General features: G+C 51.2%; 5 protein-coding genes across 5 annotated transcripts in view; 1 reads left to right on the forward strand and 4 right to left on the reverse strand.

Moving 5' to 3' along the window:
* Positions 1-3,152, reverse strand: part of STEHIDRAFT_165310 (uncharacterized protein) — a 5,682-nt gene extending 2,530 nt beyond the window's left edge. Inside the window, exons 1-4 of the mRNA XM_007299656.1 lie at positions 2,723-3,152; positions 1,662-2,434; positions 1,120-1,606; positions 59-1,061 (exon numbers count right to left, since the gene is read on the reverse strand). Of these exons, the coding sequence (XP_007299718.1) occupies positions 59-1,061; positions 1,120-1,606; positions 1,662-2,434; positions 2,723-2,953 (2,494 nt within the window). The 5' untranslated portion in view covers positions 2,954-3,152. The remainder of the gene's footprint in view (positions 1-58; positions 1,062-1,119; positions 1,607-1,661; positions 2,435-2,722) is intronic.
* A 690-nt stretch (positions 3,153-3,842) lies between these two features.
* Positions 3,843-4,617, reverse strand: STEHIDRAFT_107546 (uncharacterized protein; the record flags this gene model as incomplete). Its single annotated transcript, XM_007299657.1, has 4 exons — positions 3,843-4,001; positions 4,046-4,211; positions 4,240-4,331; positions 4,390-4,617. The coding sequence occupies 4 exons, from the start codon at positions 4,615-4,617 to the stop codon at positions 3,843-3,845; spliced, it is 645 nt and encodes a 214-aa protein (XP_007299719.1).
* A 3,395-nt stretch (positions 4,618-8,012) lies between these two features.
* On the reverse strand, positions 8,013-9,402 carry STEHIDRAFT_152515 (uncharacterized protein; the record flags this gene model as incomplete). The annotated part of the gene is made up of 5 exons (XM_007299658.1): positions 8,013-8,435; positions 8,496-8,601; positions 8,995-9,076; positions 9,162-9,256; positions 9,359-9,402. The coding sequence occupies 5 exons, from the start codon at positions 9,400-9,402 to the stop codon at positions 8,013-8,015; spliced, it is 750 nt and encodes a 249-aa protein (XP_007299720.1).
* A 2,307-nt stretch (positions 9,403-11,709) lies between these two features.
* Positions 11,710-12,553, reverse strand: STEHIDRAFT_118056 (uncharacterized protein). The gene is made up of 4 exons (XM_007299659.1): positions 12,507-12,553; positions 12,344-12,445; positions 11,975-12,276; positions 11,710-11,903 (listed from the first exon to the last, which is right to left on the reverse strand). Exons 3-4 carry the CDS (start codon positions 12,266-12,268, stop codon positions 11,853-11,855), a joined length of 345 nt encoding a protein of 114 aa, XP_007299721.1. The 5' UTR covers positions 12,269-12,276; positions 12,344-12,445; positions 12,507-12,553; the 3' UTR covers positions 11,710-11,852.
* Positions 12,554-12,825: 272 nt separating this feature from the next.
* Positions 12,826-14,442, forward strand: STEHIDRAFT_144352 (uncharacterized protein). Its single transcript, XM_007299660.1, has 6 exons — positions 12,826-12,958; positions 13,050-13,144; positions 13,222-13,414; positions 13,477-13,923; positions 13,988-14,107; positions 14,193-14,442. Exons 3-6 carry the CDS (start codon positions 13,328-13,330, stop codon positions 14,328-14,330), a joined length of 792 nt encoding a protein of 263 aa, XP_007299722.1. The 5' UTR covers positions 12,826-12,958; positions 13,050-13,144; positions 13,222-13,327; the 3' UTR covers positions 14,331-14,442.
* The last annotated feature ends 1,182 nt before the right edge of the window (positions 14,443-15,624 follow it).

Genomic DNA, 15,624 nt, shown 5'->3' on the forward strand with positions numbered 1-15,624 from the left:
GAAGGAGAGATATTAGCATAATCCTGTAGGCGTAAGTAACGGTAATTAAATCACTGACGTTGCGATATCATCCATTGCTGCTGAAGCTCCTTGATAACCTTGTCGGCGTTTTGGAGCTGATCAGGAGAGGGACGCTGTATTGGTCGACGCGGTTGCGCGGTCGGTGGCCCGCCCTGCTGTGGCGGACGACCCTGGAGATGTTGAGGATGCATCGGCGGCTGCCCACCGTTCATCATGCCGTTCGGACCCATCTGTCTACCCATGATCTGCGATTGCTGCTGTCCGTTCAGGTTGTTCATCGCCATTTGCATGTTGAGGAGATTCTGCTGCGCGGGGTTTGGCTGAGAGGAGCCTTGTCCGGCCGATGCGAGCTGCTGCATGTTCCCGTTCATGGCGTTGAACCGTTGCTGTTGTTGTTGCTGCTGCTGTTGGTGGAGCTGAAGCTGGGACAGCTGCTGCTGCTGGCCGGGGATGGAAGGAGGCGGGGCCTGACGCTGTCCGTTCATGGAGGGCTGCATCATGGAAGGTCCACCGCCCATGGCCGGAGGGAGAGTCTTCGCACCGAGACCGTTACGGAAATCCTCCGTAGTCTGGTACTGACGACGGATCATATCGCGATGTTGCTCGAACCAGTTGATGAAAATCTCCGGATGGCCTTGCTGTCGCAGTTCCGCCTCAGAGGTGTGGAGAAGCTTGTAAAGGAACTCCAAAAACGGCTGATGCCCCTTTTGGAGCATATTCTTCATCATAACCTCGTTAGTCTGGAACGGATATATCTGGACTTGTCCCGGCTGCGACTGGTTCGGTGCGTTCGTTTGAAGTTGAGAAGGTTGAGACTGCTGGCCGAGAGCGGCTTGACTCTGCGCCATAGCTGTCTTCTTACGAAGGTCCAGGAACAACTTGATATACCGTTGGTCGAACGGGACCAGGAATTGCTGGTAGAGTTGTTGAAGGTGCTGAGCGGCGGCAGGCCCACAGCGATCCGGGCCATGATCGCCTCCAGGAAATTGTACAAAGCCAAGGCGACCGCCGACGACGGACCAAAGGTCATTATTCGTGACCTAATTTCACGAACACGTGAGACGGGAAGTACGATACAAGAAACAAAGACAGACATACGTTATTGTAGCCACCCATAGTGAATACGATGGTATGTAGCTTATGTAGGCTTATCTGACGACCGTCGAAGCTCATCCAGCGCTCGTTGAGCTGAAGACCATGCTCAGCGGCGACATGCTGCCAAAGGGGGGCGAATTTGGCTTCGGACACGGGTCCGGGGACTTGAGGCACAGCCTGAGGTTGCTGTGGAGGGGCGCCACCGTTTTGCCGCTGCTGCACGTTCGCTTGGAGCTGAGGAGTCCCTGAGGGTAGATGCGGTGACATGCGCATGAGATTGGGGGAAGGTTGAGGCGCAGACAACATCGACTGGTTGGGCGTGGGTATTTGCCGCTGAGGGGCGGCATCCTGCGCCGGGATAGATTGATTGCGAAGGGAGGGGCTAGGTTGACCAGGTTTCGTGAACAAATCCGGTCGTTGTCCCACATACGCCAGGAAAGCAGGATTGGTACGCCCATTCGCTAAGAGCTTAGGCGGCGGGACCACATTGCTGGTAATTGAGAGGTTAGTCGGAACAAACAACTATACACCGCGAGATTACGCACCTAGCCATGGCACCTTGCTCCTTCTTCATCTGGGTCAGCCTGTTGGTGACTAGTTGGAGGTGCCGTTTGAGCCCTTCCATTCGTTGAATCGATGCTGTCTTCTGCTGGTGCTTTATAGCCTCCGACTGGTTAGAATTCTCGATCGCTATCCTCTTCTGCTCCTCGGTCTGCAAATTACCCTTTAGGGTCTGGTAGGTCGTAAGCAGTTGCCTTGCAGTCGCCGGGCCCGACGTGTCCACTCCGGGGATGCCCATCTGCTGCTTTGGGAGCATTGCTGACGGACCAACCTGAGCGTTTGGAGGGATAGGGGACATACGAGGCGCCTGGGAGGAAGGAAACCCGGCCGATGATGAGGCGATAGGCTGACCGCCCATATTGTGCGGGGGAGGATGGAGAGACTGCTGGTTCGTCCGTTGCGCGGGATTATTGGTTAGACCGTTTTGTGGTTGCTGGTTATGAGCGAGGCCCATCAGCTCGAGCTGGCGAGACATGACAGAAGGGTTAGCTCCGTTAAGCGCCTGCATGTAGTTGTTCGCATTCGGGGCGGGCTGGTTCCGAGTGGCTTGAAACGCTGCCTGTATACGCTGCATGCTGTTGAGCGGCGTACTGCCCCCAGCGAAATTCTGGGGCGCCTGTTGAGTATGCGACGGATCGAATCCCTGATGTGTAGGCTGCAGGCCACCGTTGAGGGGAGGAAACTGTTGCTGGCCGTTGGGTTGAGATTGGCCCATTTGCTGACGCGCCATTTGCTGGGCCCGAAGCATGTCAGTAACCTGCGAGGGATTGCTCGGTCAGACAAGGAATGATGGTAAGGGACGGTGAGAGCGAAAGAAGGCGCCGCTGATGACTAAGCATGTGTGGATCAAGTGGGCAGAGGTGACGAAGGGTTACACAGCAGAAACAGTGGCGTTTGTAATTTGAGAACGGGAAATATTAAACGAAGAAGAAAAGGTGATTTGAAGGAGTCGGAAGAGAGCATTTGCCCGAGTTAGATGAGACGAGAGATCATGCATGGCAAGCGCAGGAATTTAAGGATAACTAGAACGCGAACTAGCACTCACCTGGTTGACGGGTACATTGTTCATCTGGTCATTTCCCATGTTGTTCTTCATGTAGTGCTGATGCATCTGCGTCCACATCCTGCTGTGCTCTGGGTTCGTGAGACCGCCAACGGAAGCTTGTCCGTCCATCTGCGGTTGCTGCTGCTGCTGCTGGGACTGCTGAGGGTGAAGGCCCGGAGGAGCAAAATTTGGGGGGAGCATGTTGTATGCGCTCTGCATGCGATCGTCCATGGTGGAGGAGGGGGGCCGCAGGAGAGAGGGGGGTAGATGAGGGTGTCGAGAGTCCGAGTCGTCGAACGAGACGGCCGCGAGAGGCGGCTGCTACGAGGAGGGCGACGACGGCGGTTGGTAGCTGCTCTTTGTCGCTGTTGGGGACAACGGGAAGGTGGGCTTGTCGCTGCCGCAGACGACGAGGAGGGGGTCGAGTGGTGGGAGCTGGAACGAGGCGGCAAAGGCAGCCGGACGGAATGCTGTAAAGCCCCAGCGTCGCCCAAGCGGAGTTCCAATCGCTGTGTCTCCCTTTCCGCGCTCCATTGTCCGCCACAGCTCCTCCCTGAAACACTCCTCGATGGCCCGACCGATGTCCACCGCTGTCGCTCTCAATCCATCACTCTCTATAATCTCTTGATTTTTCTGGCAATATCTCTTGCGTTGCACTCTGTTTTTTATTCTTATATCATTTAAATAACATTACCCGCCGGTGCAGTACAGCTGTAGTTCTCCGCAGCGCTCTTTTCGCCGGCCCAACTGCTGCTCTGACTCAGTGTAACGTCGGTGTGACTCTAGCCTCTCTTTGCCTCTGCTTGTTCCGATTCCACTTGAGTCGTGCATTTTATTTTTCGTTCGGGCGCACCCCGCGCCACACCTGCGTTCAGTAACACGTTTCATCTCGTTCGCGACCGCCACTCATCTACGCCGTCCTGATCCTGGTTGCGCTCCGACCGATGCTATGGTCTCTAGCGCTTCTCATATTTCCAATATAGTTCGAAGGACCGTCATAAACCAGCATCTCGTTACAGTGTTATATCTTCCTCTGAGGCCTCAAGGACGTGCCACACAGTTATACACTTGTACAAACTCGGATCTACGAGAACTATCGTTCACATCGACTGCGCCTCAACTACTCGTCCGAGGCCCACGAATACTCCATCGCATGATACTGCAGCTGACATTTTACACCCCACCTTGTGCCGCCTTCGTCATCGTCTGGACCAGCCAGCACGGACGTGCATCGACTTGCTTTTTCTAGACTGTGGATGCCGCGACCGTACGGGACGCGCTTGCTTGTTCTGTTCATAGCTAATGCTGCTTTTATGGACTAACTTCCCGCGGCGTTTGCGCCCTTTGCGTCCCTTCGGAGCTCGGATCGTGCCTCCGTCTCTGTTTCTGATATCGTTCTGAGTCTGCGATATTTAACCGTTCTCTACTACCCGAGCCGGCCAACATGGACGCATATGTCCCAGCAGGAACGAAATCGAAGTCGCACAAACTATGCATGAATTTCCCTCGCGAGTCACCACAAAATCCTGAGCGCTACCGCTCCCGCAAGCTGCACATGGAAAGCTCGGACCATGTCCCCAAACGCCTCAAGCAAGTGGTTTAAAACCCCCTACCATATTCCTAAACCGTTCGTCATGCTCACTTCTTAGAGCACGCTGAAAACGCACCCCCAACGCCACAGTCACCCATACCTCCCACGTCTTCTCGTAACCCTTCTCTTCTGTTCCCTCCCTCGACCGCATTCGCAACTCCAGCTCTCCGTGTCTTCCCTGTTTCTTCCGGGCGGCCGGAGTAGGCCGGAGCGCCGTCGCGCTCACGGCTCGCCACAAGTCTTTCGGTTGCCTGGTCTGTGCTGCTACGCGCCCTACATAGCTTCCATCGCGACTTCCAGTCATTTCCTACTGTCGTCCGCGATGCAGACTACCCGGTAGTACGCATATAACTCACGAAAATATGGGGAGATCGTGCCCAGAACCCAGACGAAGCTGTCCTCCGAGTGACGATGTCGACGCCATCACTGCATCTCATCATCCATCATCGCCGGACGCACGACTCGATGCTCGGTGCATCGCATCATCATGTCGCTAACAGCGCTCGTCTTTAGCGACGTTCTGGGCGTCGGCCATGGCGTTTACTGCCACGTATCTTCGTTCGTGATTTTGCGTTCGTTCGTCGGTTGTTAATGATCATTGTACGAACGTCGACGCGCATATAATGCATATCCACACTTACTATCCATAAACCAAGTACATTCAATGTTCACTGTCTTCATAGAACACCGGTGCCACACCGTCGAACAGCATCCGTTCCCATCATATACACCACCCAAGGGAATAATCAACTGTCACTCATGGTCATGGATCGTCTCCCACGACATATGCTCACGGGCTGTCAATGGTAGGTTGCCAACACCACCGGCCATTTCACCACACCTTCCGACATAGCGCCGACTCGCCTCTTCTACAGCATCGGCCCTATGGCGATATCGTAGTTAAGTAATTTTGGAATCATCCCGCTATTCGATTGTACCGCTGCCAGCCTGCAGCCCGTGTACTACATGCCGTATAAATATACCTACCGCTTGCTGCTTATCGTGAGGCCGTCGAGACGACCTCATGTCGACGTCGTTTTCCCGCTCTATTTCTGACATCGGCATCGTCGGGTCGTGCGACCTTGCGGCGGACTCGCCCATATGCAACTTATCATTTTTACCAGGCAGTGCTTGTGATGATGAGTGGCGACAATGACTCCAGTGTTCACAGCATGGATCCGTATGTATTACCATTCAGAGGTCTCTCAGATTCCTAGGGGACCCGTTGGCTTGCTCCCTATACCACGATAATCATTTGTCGATCTACCATGGCTTTCAATTTCATCCGAATTCTCTCATTTCATACAGCTGAAGCTCGACGTCTATGCAACGCTGCCTTCTCTTGTCCGCGCCAAACATGAGCATAAGGCAACCAGAAAGGCCAGAGGGCGGACGAGTCATACTCTGTGTGGCAGGGCAGCAGGCAGTTTCATCTCCTACCAGCGCGTTGCCAGTGCACTTCCAGGAGCTGCAACATACAATGTTAGTCTCCTTTACAGACCTTTATAGTGATGATAATCGATCACTGTTGTATACAATGTATGGAAACATCTGAGAAGGAAAGAAGGAGAACTCGATTATGATCATACCAAACAGCGGGATCGAAGGTATAGAGATCGAATCTTGAAGGATCCAAATGAAACCAGAGTAACAACTACGCAAAGAAGAGGGGGACGTTCATTAGTATGAGTACCGCCGCACGAAGAAGATAGATAGAATTACAGGGCCTTTTCCAGACGCATTGATGACACCGAGCCGCTCTCGTAGAAAAAGACACACAGGAAACCCACCAACGGCTGGCATTCACGAAGAAATATCCGGAGATTATATCCCTCTATCGAAAGGAGAAGCCTCCAACCAGGTCCAAGGAAGCTCGGTAAACGTCGTAGAAGGAAAAGAGTCCTCTTGCAAGTCTGTGGGAAGTGAAATCAGGAGAAAAACTGTGAGTGTCGGTGATCAATGCGGATAGATATGTAATGAACAAAACATACAAAGATAACCTGGTGAGATCTTCCTGAAAGCTCCGAGCACAATGCGTCGAGTCTGTGACTGATGGCGCTTGATCGTCCCCTGAAACCGGCTCTGCATATCCAATGTCTCAGTCTCTTGCTCAGGCTGCACGTCGCGCCGACCGTCAAGCTTTATGATTAGCCCTTTCCAAGTGTGAGCATCTAGGCGGACAGAGGGTGCGCGTCGACAAAGGATGCGCAAAGAGCGCACAATGTCTGATTTGAACGACACAGCACAGTGCAGGAGCAGGCTTCTGGTACTCAGTCGAATCTAATTATACAACGCTCTGAGAAATCTTTTATGATAGAGGGACTGATATCTGCATCATTCCCAAGGGACTCGACTAGGTGAACGAACACATCTAAGAACTCGTTCCAGGACGCCGTGGGACTCAATGCTCCATCAAATGCCAATATCATCTCGCTCAAGACGAACTCGAGCCATAATCGACCAAAAAGCGAAGCACTCTCGGGGTTGTTCTCGAGTTTGCTAAGAATTGGCCGTACCGCAATAGGGCAACTAGTGAGGGAGGATTCCAACCTCTGAGCGGATGAGCCACCGCACAACCGAGGAGAGAGCTAGATAGCTTTGGGAATCCTTTATACCACAATCGAACCCGAGAGACAGCACCGTCGCGACGACGGACTGGGACTTGGGGCCCTTCCAAACGGAGGAATGCTACATGGTCTCAGAAACCATAAGATTATCGACGGCATCTTCCCACTCCTTTGGAAGATTGACCTGCTCGAGCATATGATAGAGGTCTGTCACTTGTCCGCACAGGTTAGGCAGCACAGATCCGAGTATTCGTGAGGCAAAATGGACGGTACTTCGGCGGAGGGAAGCTAGTTGGGCCAACGAGCAGAATGGGTACCTGACGTAGTCGTAGTTATAATTTATGAGTAGAAGTCCCGTAACCGGAGAACTATCCAAAGATAGCCAAGCCCTAGTGGAACAGTCGTTCCAGCTGCGGAGACTTTCGCTTAGAATATGCATCATCGCCGTACACAATGGTTCGTCCACAAGACTGAGGAATGGGTGGTCCCCGCAGTTAGTCGAGACACCCATTCGGCAGCTTGCTCCAAGAGAGAGGACAGATGAATAACGTTATGACCTACTCGTTTACGAATATCAGTTACCCGTACATGTGACATCACAACTCAAGGAATAAGTAGGTTGGGAGGTGATGTATGTAGGCAATTTATGGAAACACTCACGGGGATAGCTATCAAAGATGCACAAGACATTGGCTGCAGTAATATTACTACGAATAGATGCCTCTGAGGACAGCAAGACTATAAGTGATCGCATTTCGTCGGGGGTAGGCCCTTGTGGATGTGAGTTCACACAACGTTGTTTAATTTGAGCCGCCAGGGCGGATGCTGCCTGGTCGACAGTAATATAGTCGTCGTGCGTTCGACGAAGCGTCATGTGAAAAGCAACACACTCTTGACCCCTGAGAACGGCCGTTTGCTTCTCGAAGTCAGCAAGTGTCTGCTGTTCCTCCCAATATTCGATGACATCTACATCTGCTCGAGGAAGGAGGAGAGAAGGCTTCGCCAAGGACTCGGCTGGTTGAGAGCTCGAAGCAAATGAGGGCAATGTGGATTCAGAGTCACTGCCAATATGTCCCCTTCGGATGCGTATGAAACAAGTGCTCCACACTGTCGCAAACGATGCAGCTTCAAATCAGAAGGGCGGTCGGGCTTTATCCACCAAAGGTAAGAGATGCATTGCACTGGCTTGTGAGAGTGAGGACTGGAAAGGGGAAACGTCCAGATATAGGCACCCATGTATAACAGCCCACACCGTATAGATCACCACAGCAGCCATACAACAGCACGAGATAATGCCCGCAATAGAGATCGGTACGGTGGAGCCGTATATTGGAATCGCATTAGAGAACAGAGTGTCAACGATTCCGATGACAAGAAGCGCAACAGGCGCAATAAGTAACTGAGGGAGTGTTTCGATGGTGAGCCCGAGGAGTTGGTTAGCTTTGACCCAACGTCGATGAAGCTCTCCCAGCTCTTTATGAGGCCGTCGATGACGAGAGAGACTGAGCATAGCAATATAGACTCGGCTCGTGACACCGAGCGATGCAACGGAGATCTAGGACAAGGAATTTAGCCTCACGAGTTCGAATCACTAAAATAGTATAATGTTGCTCACACTGAGGACAAGCGAGATGGACCAGTAGAGATTCACCCTGACTGCATTTGCATCAGGGACGAAAGGAGCCGGTGAAGAGAGACTCAGATGGGTCACGTTTGTTCCACTGAGAGCAATGACGATATCCGTCAGATTGCCTAGCAATTCGTTGGTCCCGTCTCCTGGGTCTGGTGAGAGACTCGTCAAGCATTAGACGAAAAATGGAGTGACTATGGCAGAGAACAATGCAACCTATGTTCAATATAAATTCAGACTGGAGTTCTGAGCGCCAAAGTCTGTCAACAGACGACTTATGAAGATGAGTAGCGTATCTAGACTTCCCATCCACCGATCAATGACGGGCTGTCTATTGACAAGATGCGATCGTAGGAGTGCTGTCCAGTCACTGGCACATGTCGCCGGAACCTCAGGCAGCGGCTACCTCGAGAGCGCTTCTGTGAGATGCAGGCTGGTCATATCGAGGCGCGCATCATCCGGAATCCAGACTGATGATGCTTACCCGCAGGCTGCCGCAGCTGCCTGCCTCTCATTCATCTTGTTCAGGATGTCTAAGACCTGGCGAATCTCATGAGATACTAATGCTAGGAGGTCACATAAATGAGCAAGCAGCTATGGTAAGTGGCGATAGAACTTGCGGGCCGCATAACATAGTAGGCATTTACATACATCTCTCCAGGGTGTCGCTCTTGTCCGACAGAAAGTGCTTCATCACGTCGTTCTGCTCCTGCATCAGCTTCATCATACCGCTCAAAAGCTCTTCCCTGTAGTGATTGTCGTCAATAATATTATTTTTGCACTCGAGTAATACGAGCCTTCGGTCCCGCAGACTAGTAGCGCTAGTATGTTGAACTTGAAGTACTCACATAATCTTATGCCTGTGATCGATACACGACTGAGCGTCGTCCATGGAATCGAAGTGGGGCGCAGCTTGAGAGATGGTTAAAGAGTGAGATACCTCGTCGGGCAGCAAGAAGGGTTGTCTGACTCTTTTGAACTCAGGCGCAAGATGTCGCAGACCCGCAATTGCTCCTATTCGTGCGTGTTCGGCACGATTGAACCTGAATGGGTCCGTGGTGGAGCCCCACGCATGTTGAACGAAATTTCAGGCCATTCTTGGTGCAAAGGAGTTCCGACACAGCCTCGTGCTCGTCGACGTCTGAGCCTTCGAGGTGACGCGGAGTTCGAAGTCCAGTTATGGCCGGGCCGACATTTACGGCCCGAAGGAATGTTTGGGTCGAAACTTGTTCAAGCTTCAAGTATGGTGGCGGTAGCCACTTCATGGCAAGCCTTGTGCCGCGGGACCCTTTGCTTAATGGAACACGGATTCGGGGGTTTGGCGGCTTGTTGTTTCATATATAGGACCCCAGGGAGGGTATCTAGAGGATGGTCGGTGCACTTTTTAAAAATTCTCCGGGGGGGTTTTCGTCAGAGAAATTTGGCCGTTTGTCACACCACGTGCGTGTGACATTACCATACTGGGCATGATTTGTCACACGTGTGGTCGTCCGCCACCCCGCCACTCCGCCACTGTAGCCTGGCAGTCTTCTGCAACGTCTGTTTGAAGACTGTACAAGCAAATATACAAACGGACTGCATGATGTTCCAAGGTATATACACATCATGCATTTTTTTTAGTCAATGTATCTCGGGTACTGTAGTTTTTCGACCGTATGTTCGTCACGCATCACGCAGGGTGCGCCGGCGAACATAGTTGCCCCGATGGTCACGCATATGCGCGGGCCCACGAACAGCAAATCGTGACCGATTTGCGCCAAAAATCGCCCAAAAATCAAATTTTGGGTCATTCCGCGAACAACTTCATTGGTTCGTCACGCGTGGCCCACCCAGACGAACCTTGGTCTGGCAAAGGTCACGTCTGACATAATCTTCTCACGAACCTACGGTCGAAAAACTACAGTACTTAGGGTTCCTGGTGTGGGTCTTCACCAGAAATTTGGCCGGTTGGTTAGGGTTAGGGTTAGGAAAATCCCCTGACTTCGAAATGGCGGATTTACTCTGGAATGAGGGTCCCTGAGTCCAGAAATCCTATTTTCAGGTCAAGAACAAATTGAATACGGTGTGACATGAAGTGGCTACCGCCACCATACACTGAGCCCCTCTTGGAGCATGGTTTTCACGACACATTTTGAGTGCAGAATAGGTCAAGTCCATCAAGAAACACCGTGGATTTCGCTGCATGGACAACAATTTCACCAGCATCCGAGCAAAACGGTGGAGCGAAAATTCACTACCATTTAGAAACGTTTCACGATGTGTTTCGCTATCAATGTAATGGTGATTTGCGAGCACTACCACTGAACCACCTCCATTTGCTGCTCTCGATCATTTGGACACCATGAGAATGTTAATTGAGTACAATTATCCTACTGCTAATATACATATTGCCTAAAGTATGCCGCTCGTGACCCGTGTGAAGCCTGAACTCTCCACGTACATTGACGGTGACCTTTAACGTGTGCCTAAATATATAAAAGCGAGGCCGGATATTCTGGTGACGGTAACGTACACGGAGGTGTAGCACAGCTGGGAGACCGAATGCTCCTGTTGCAAAGGAGGGTGAGATGAATAGGCGGCAGCGAGAAATAGAGCGAGGGCCAGTCATTAGAAAAACTCAAAATGTCTACCCTGTGCTACAACGGCAAGCCGAAGGATGTCTTGTTAGCAAAGACTATGGAGAAGCAAAAGACAGAAAGAGACACACCTTTGTGCCTACGAATATTCTCACTGTTTCCAGTCTGCTCAATCAGAGTGTTATGGGCTCGCTGATATTGACGCTCTTCGTGATGGTGGTGTAACTTGTCATCCTAGTGTGAGTGGATACTTATGTAGTAGAATGTGTGAACTTTTCGAGGGGGGCCGCGACATCGACGACGACACCGACATCGACGACGACGACGACGACGACGACGACGACATGGACATAGCCTTGACTAGCCGGTGAGGTGGTGGTACAGAGCAAAGAGCTACTTTGAACTGACTTTGCATCACGAACGAAGCTCATAGCCGCCAATGACATCATAACTCCACACCGCTGCCACACGCCACAACATCCCCCAAAAACAATCTTCGCGTAACAGCTCGTGGATTTCACTCCCATCCTCTTGAAGCTCTATGGGAAGCGAAACAAGTTTCGCTGCAAATTCAGCGAACGATGAATTTCACCGCTCGTGATATTGAAATCCACCCCCCTTCGGTCACACAGTGATACCTCTCCATCTAGCCAAGAAGTATCAGCTCTGACAGGCCTTTTCCAGGGCGGCATCCGAATCGTGCCGTCATTATAGTACTTTGGTAGTGCTAGTAATAACTGATGGATCCCAAACGAGTACTACTTATTCAAGGAATTGTCAAGGAATCCACCGAACTCGGATCAGCCAAGTTGATGTGGTAAGAGCCCTCTCTTTCTGAGTCCCCGTCGTATATTCTATCTATTCACAGTGACTGATACATCAGATCAGACTCTTCCGGGGGCTGTATAGAATACTCTGAGCTCCAGTCTTCAAGGATCTTCGCGCTACGGTTTGGCTACCGTGCCGACGGTTGCTCATCATTCCCGGGACCCGAAGCGACGCGTTGTCTGTCGGAGACAGTGGATTAAAGCCGTCAGACATACATATGTTGATCTTGCAATGCTCGGAACATTCTAGCAGCCGATCTGACACTATTCGTCGACACAGCGTTTGCCTACGGTAACTCAATGTGCCGTGTTTCAAATATCTCGCTCGTTTCTTAGAAGCCGACGACGTCGACATTGACGCTAGTGAGTACAGTACCGCTACTTTCAAAATGCCGTGGACCGCGTAGTAACGTGTCCCTCGCCGTGCTAGAGAAAACGCTGCCTTCTAAAAGGACAAAAACCTACGATGTTGTTGACATCCGAACAACCGCGCTGGGTCCAGATGCTCTCACTGCCTGATACATTGGAGTCGGCAAGTACTTTCTGGACGAAGAAATATGCGCTCATTGAACATTGCCCCCATTTATTTTCAGTGCCATCAATGAACTACAATTGCATCGGATGTTGATCTGGGTATCGGTAGGTTACGGCAAGCCAAGTAACAATCCTGAAGCAAACGCTACGCAACGAGACGCTGCAACCCCTAGACTTGTCAGCAACTACTGCTGAAATCTCTTACGTCTGTCCCAGCATCTAGTTCAGTACGTTGGGTCAATCCGACATCAGGAACGTGGCACTCAACCCACAGAAATGTACCCAAATCTCGGACGGCTATTATCTGGGTCGGCAGCATACGAGGCGCATAGGCTCATTCGTTCATCGGGATGCGCACATGCCGCTCGTGAGATTATCTTGATCAACAACAACATTCTTCCGGAGATCTTGGTCGTACGTTTGATCCATGTTTGCGACAACATATTCCGATGTTCTCGGATGTGTCTTCAGGAGTTCGGGTATATTAGTCGTGAACTTGGGCTTGTTGGTGGTAAGTCAAGATGACAGTCCCGTGTGGCCCAGCTCCTTTCCTTCTCGGAAGTGAGAGCTACGATATCTGATTCGTAACCATTGATTGACAGATGCCGAAGCTCCGACTTGTTTCTCATAAATTTATCCAAGACAGTCTCCTGCATAATGCCCTACTGGCCATTCTCTCTCGTCAGTCGGATCGGTGGTCAGTTTCCTCCATGTATTTTTTTAAAATGCATCTACCTAACTAACAATCTACCCTCATCATCGCTTTGACACAAGGCCTATCCATCTCTCTGCCGCTTAAATACTCGGAAGAGGAATGCCAACTCTGCAAGCATCTCAGGGCCCCTTCGACACTTAGTACGCGATAACCCGATTACTTTCCATGATGACCTCTGTCTCGAAATACCACGCTAGCCGTGAAAATATAGTAACAGTAGGAGTCGTGGCCGATTGGATGTCTTGTCAGAAGGTGGGCTCGGTTCATGCATGTCTCCCACATCCTCAGTTCTAGCTGATGACGATGCATCCTAGACAGTGGACGGTGGTATGAACGCTACTCTTCTGGACTATGGCGTGATCTCTTGCTCTTTCGGGCGACATGCCGCTCGCAGGATTTTTGAAGCTATCCTCCATGTTCCATTCGATAGTCTTCACGTCTGTTACGAAGGCTCCCGAAGTTGTTTCTTCCTCCCACCCAGCGTCCTCGGATATGCCCACATGCCCATCTGTCTCGATTTCCGTCACGATCCCTCCATCTCGATAATCCCTCAACGCTATTGGCAACCGACCACCGACAGTAATTGCGGCCGTTATGTGACGGGAGCCAAGTTACAGAATCCCATTTTTCTCGATCATCTCAACGGAAAAGGCTTCGGTCTGACTGTCGAGGAAGCCTGTAACGGGCAGGGTGCGCACCTTCGACGGTGGAACGAGACAGTGGAATTAGGTGGAAAGGCGAATATTCAATTGCGTATATGGGCGAGTTCATATTCTGGATCAACCTTGTTTTGCCAGAGCTAACCGCGTTTCTTCGTCCTTACAGCTTCATGCCGATGCGTGGCAACGACAGATCAGTACGAGAGACCAGAAATTGCGCAAAAATACCATTCCACTCCGGCAGTTTGTTAAACAGCTCGGTAATACCGTGCGAGACTACCTAAAGGTGCGCGCAGTTTCTCTGTTTGGCGCCGAGAATAGTACAACAGTTATAGCTGAGACCTGTGCTGATGTTTCTCGTCGCGACCAAGAGCTATTCTCTGTTCTCAGAAACCGGGCAGTTGATCAACGACGACGATATCGTCATTTTAGCAGCTGTCCATGTTTCTGCTGGAAGCTGGCAGCCTATTCTGGCTTGTTGCTCGGGAAAAGTGTATCTAGAGGGATAAGCTCACCAGAAATCCGATAGCCATGCACGACCTTCTACCCACACTCCGCTGCCATATCCACGAACTTATGGCTCAAACGGTCCTCTCCTGACCGTTCTGGGGTATATATACCCAATCAATCATAGCCCATACAAATATCGGTTCAGGAGTCGTTCATCATCTGGTGTGAGTCGAAATGTGGTTACAGAGCTCAAGCCACTCACCGCTATATCAGTCTGGAAGGCAAACACCCTCGCCTTCCTAAGACTGGGAAACAACGGAGTCGGAATCGGAGGGAGGACCACCTTTGGGATATTTTCTTCGACGATAGGTGCAGTAAAGTATAATGCGGCGCTGTCGACGACGAGTTTGGTGTCGGTAGCTCGTATATTCTCGACGACCTGTTTGGTGGCGTCAGTGTCAGGAAGGGCGTCATCGCTCCAGCCACTGATCTGTGATACCAGGTAAAGTAAGGTGGCTGAACATCCAGATACACGGAGTCAGTGCTGTGTATGGAGCCGATTCCGTATACGTGTCGACTCTCACGTCGACGTGGCTCCTTCAACCGAAGCGATATTTGTGAAACCGTTCGCGGTAAGTTCGCGGTCAGACATTCCCGCTTCCGACTTTGACATGGCCGCTTCACGACTTTTTTGAAGTCACTTGGGCCATTGCAGACACTGGAAACTCTATCGACTCTATCTCAGCTCCGATACCCATCGTGATTGTCCGGACTTTCTTGCTAACCTGAGGCCGTGGAGCCGTTTCGTATATAGCAGCACTCTCCTAGCGCTCGTCCCCGTTCCTCCTCTCTCCTCCAAACCTCTCATCGAAACTATCGCGATCAAGTTGAAGTAGAAACCACATGGCATTATCCATCCCCAACACCGACCTTTGGGAAAGACTCCTGGTGGGAAAGACATATGTAGGGTATCGCAATTTACACCCTTCGCGAATGGTGCGTAGATGCTCCACACATTGTTTATCCCCCAAACCGGTTCACTGGCATATTCTCATGAGGGAAGGTTGTCGTTACACACATTCCTGGATCATTGCTTATTTTGAACTTCTTCTTGATACTACCTCTGAGTAGACCTTCGCAGAAGAAGATCTACCCTCTCCATACCGCATCGTGTGGCCCGGATCCTTCACGACGATGGATATCCGCCCCGATAGGTGCGTATTTATTCTGGTGCTCTCGAGTCTTATGAATGGACACTTACTTATGGTGTCCGTAGGCTCACCGTCCATCTTGACCGGTACATGAGATGTACCCATGTTAGTCAGGGGTAGTAGGCATGGTGCAGTTGGCACA

The sequence above is a fragment of the Stereum hirsutum genome, assembly GCF_000264905.1.
Source record: "Stereum hirsutum FP-91666 SS1 unplaced genomic scaffold STEHIscaffold_2, whole genome shotgun sequence".
Taxonomy (NCBI): Eukaryota; Fungi; Basidiomycota; class Agaricomycetes; order Russulales; family Stereaceae; genus Stereum; species Stereum hirsutum.

Excerpts from the sequence above, each read along its gene's own strand:
- STEHIDRAFT_118056 (XM_007299659.1), bottom strand. The coding sequence starts at position 12,268 with ATGTCGACGTCGTCGGCTTCTAAGAAACGAGCGAGATATTTGAAACAC. Across the intron at positions 11,904-11,974 it reads TATACAGCCCCCGGAAGAGT|CACATCAACTTGGCTGATCC; the intron begins CTGATCTGATGT and ends GAGGGCTCTTAC.
- STEHIDRAFT_144352 (XM_007299660.1), top strand. The coding sequence starts at position 13,328 with ATGATGACCTCTGTCTCGAAATACCACGCTAGCCGTGAAAATATAGTA. Across the intron at positions 13,924-13,987 it reads ATATTCAATTGCGTATATGG|CTTCATGCCGATGCGTGGCA; the intron begins GCGAGTTCATAT and ends TCGTCCTTACAG. Across the intron at positions 14,108-14,192 it reads CCGTGCGAGACTACCTAAAG|AGCTATTCTCTGTTCTCAGA; the intron begins GTGCGCGCAGTT and ends GTCGCGACCAAG.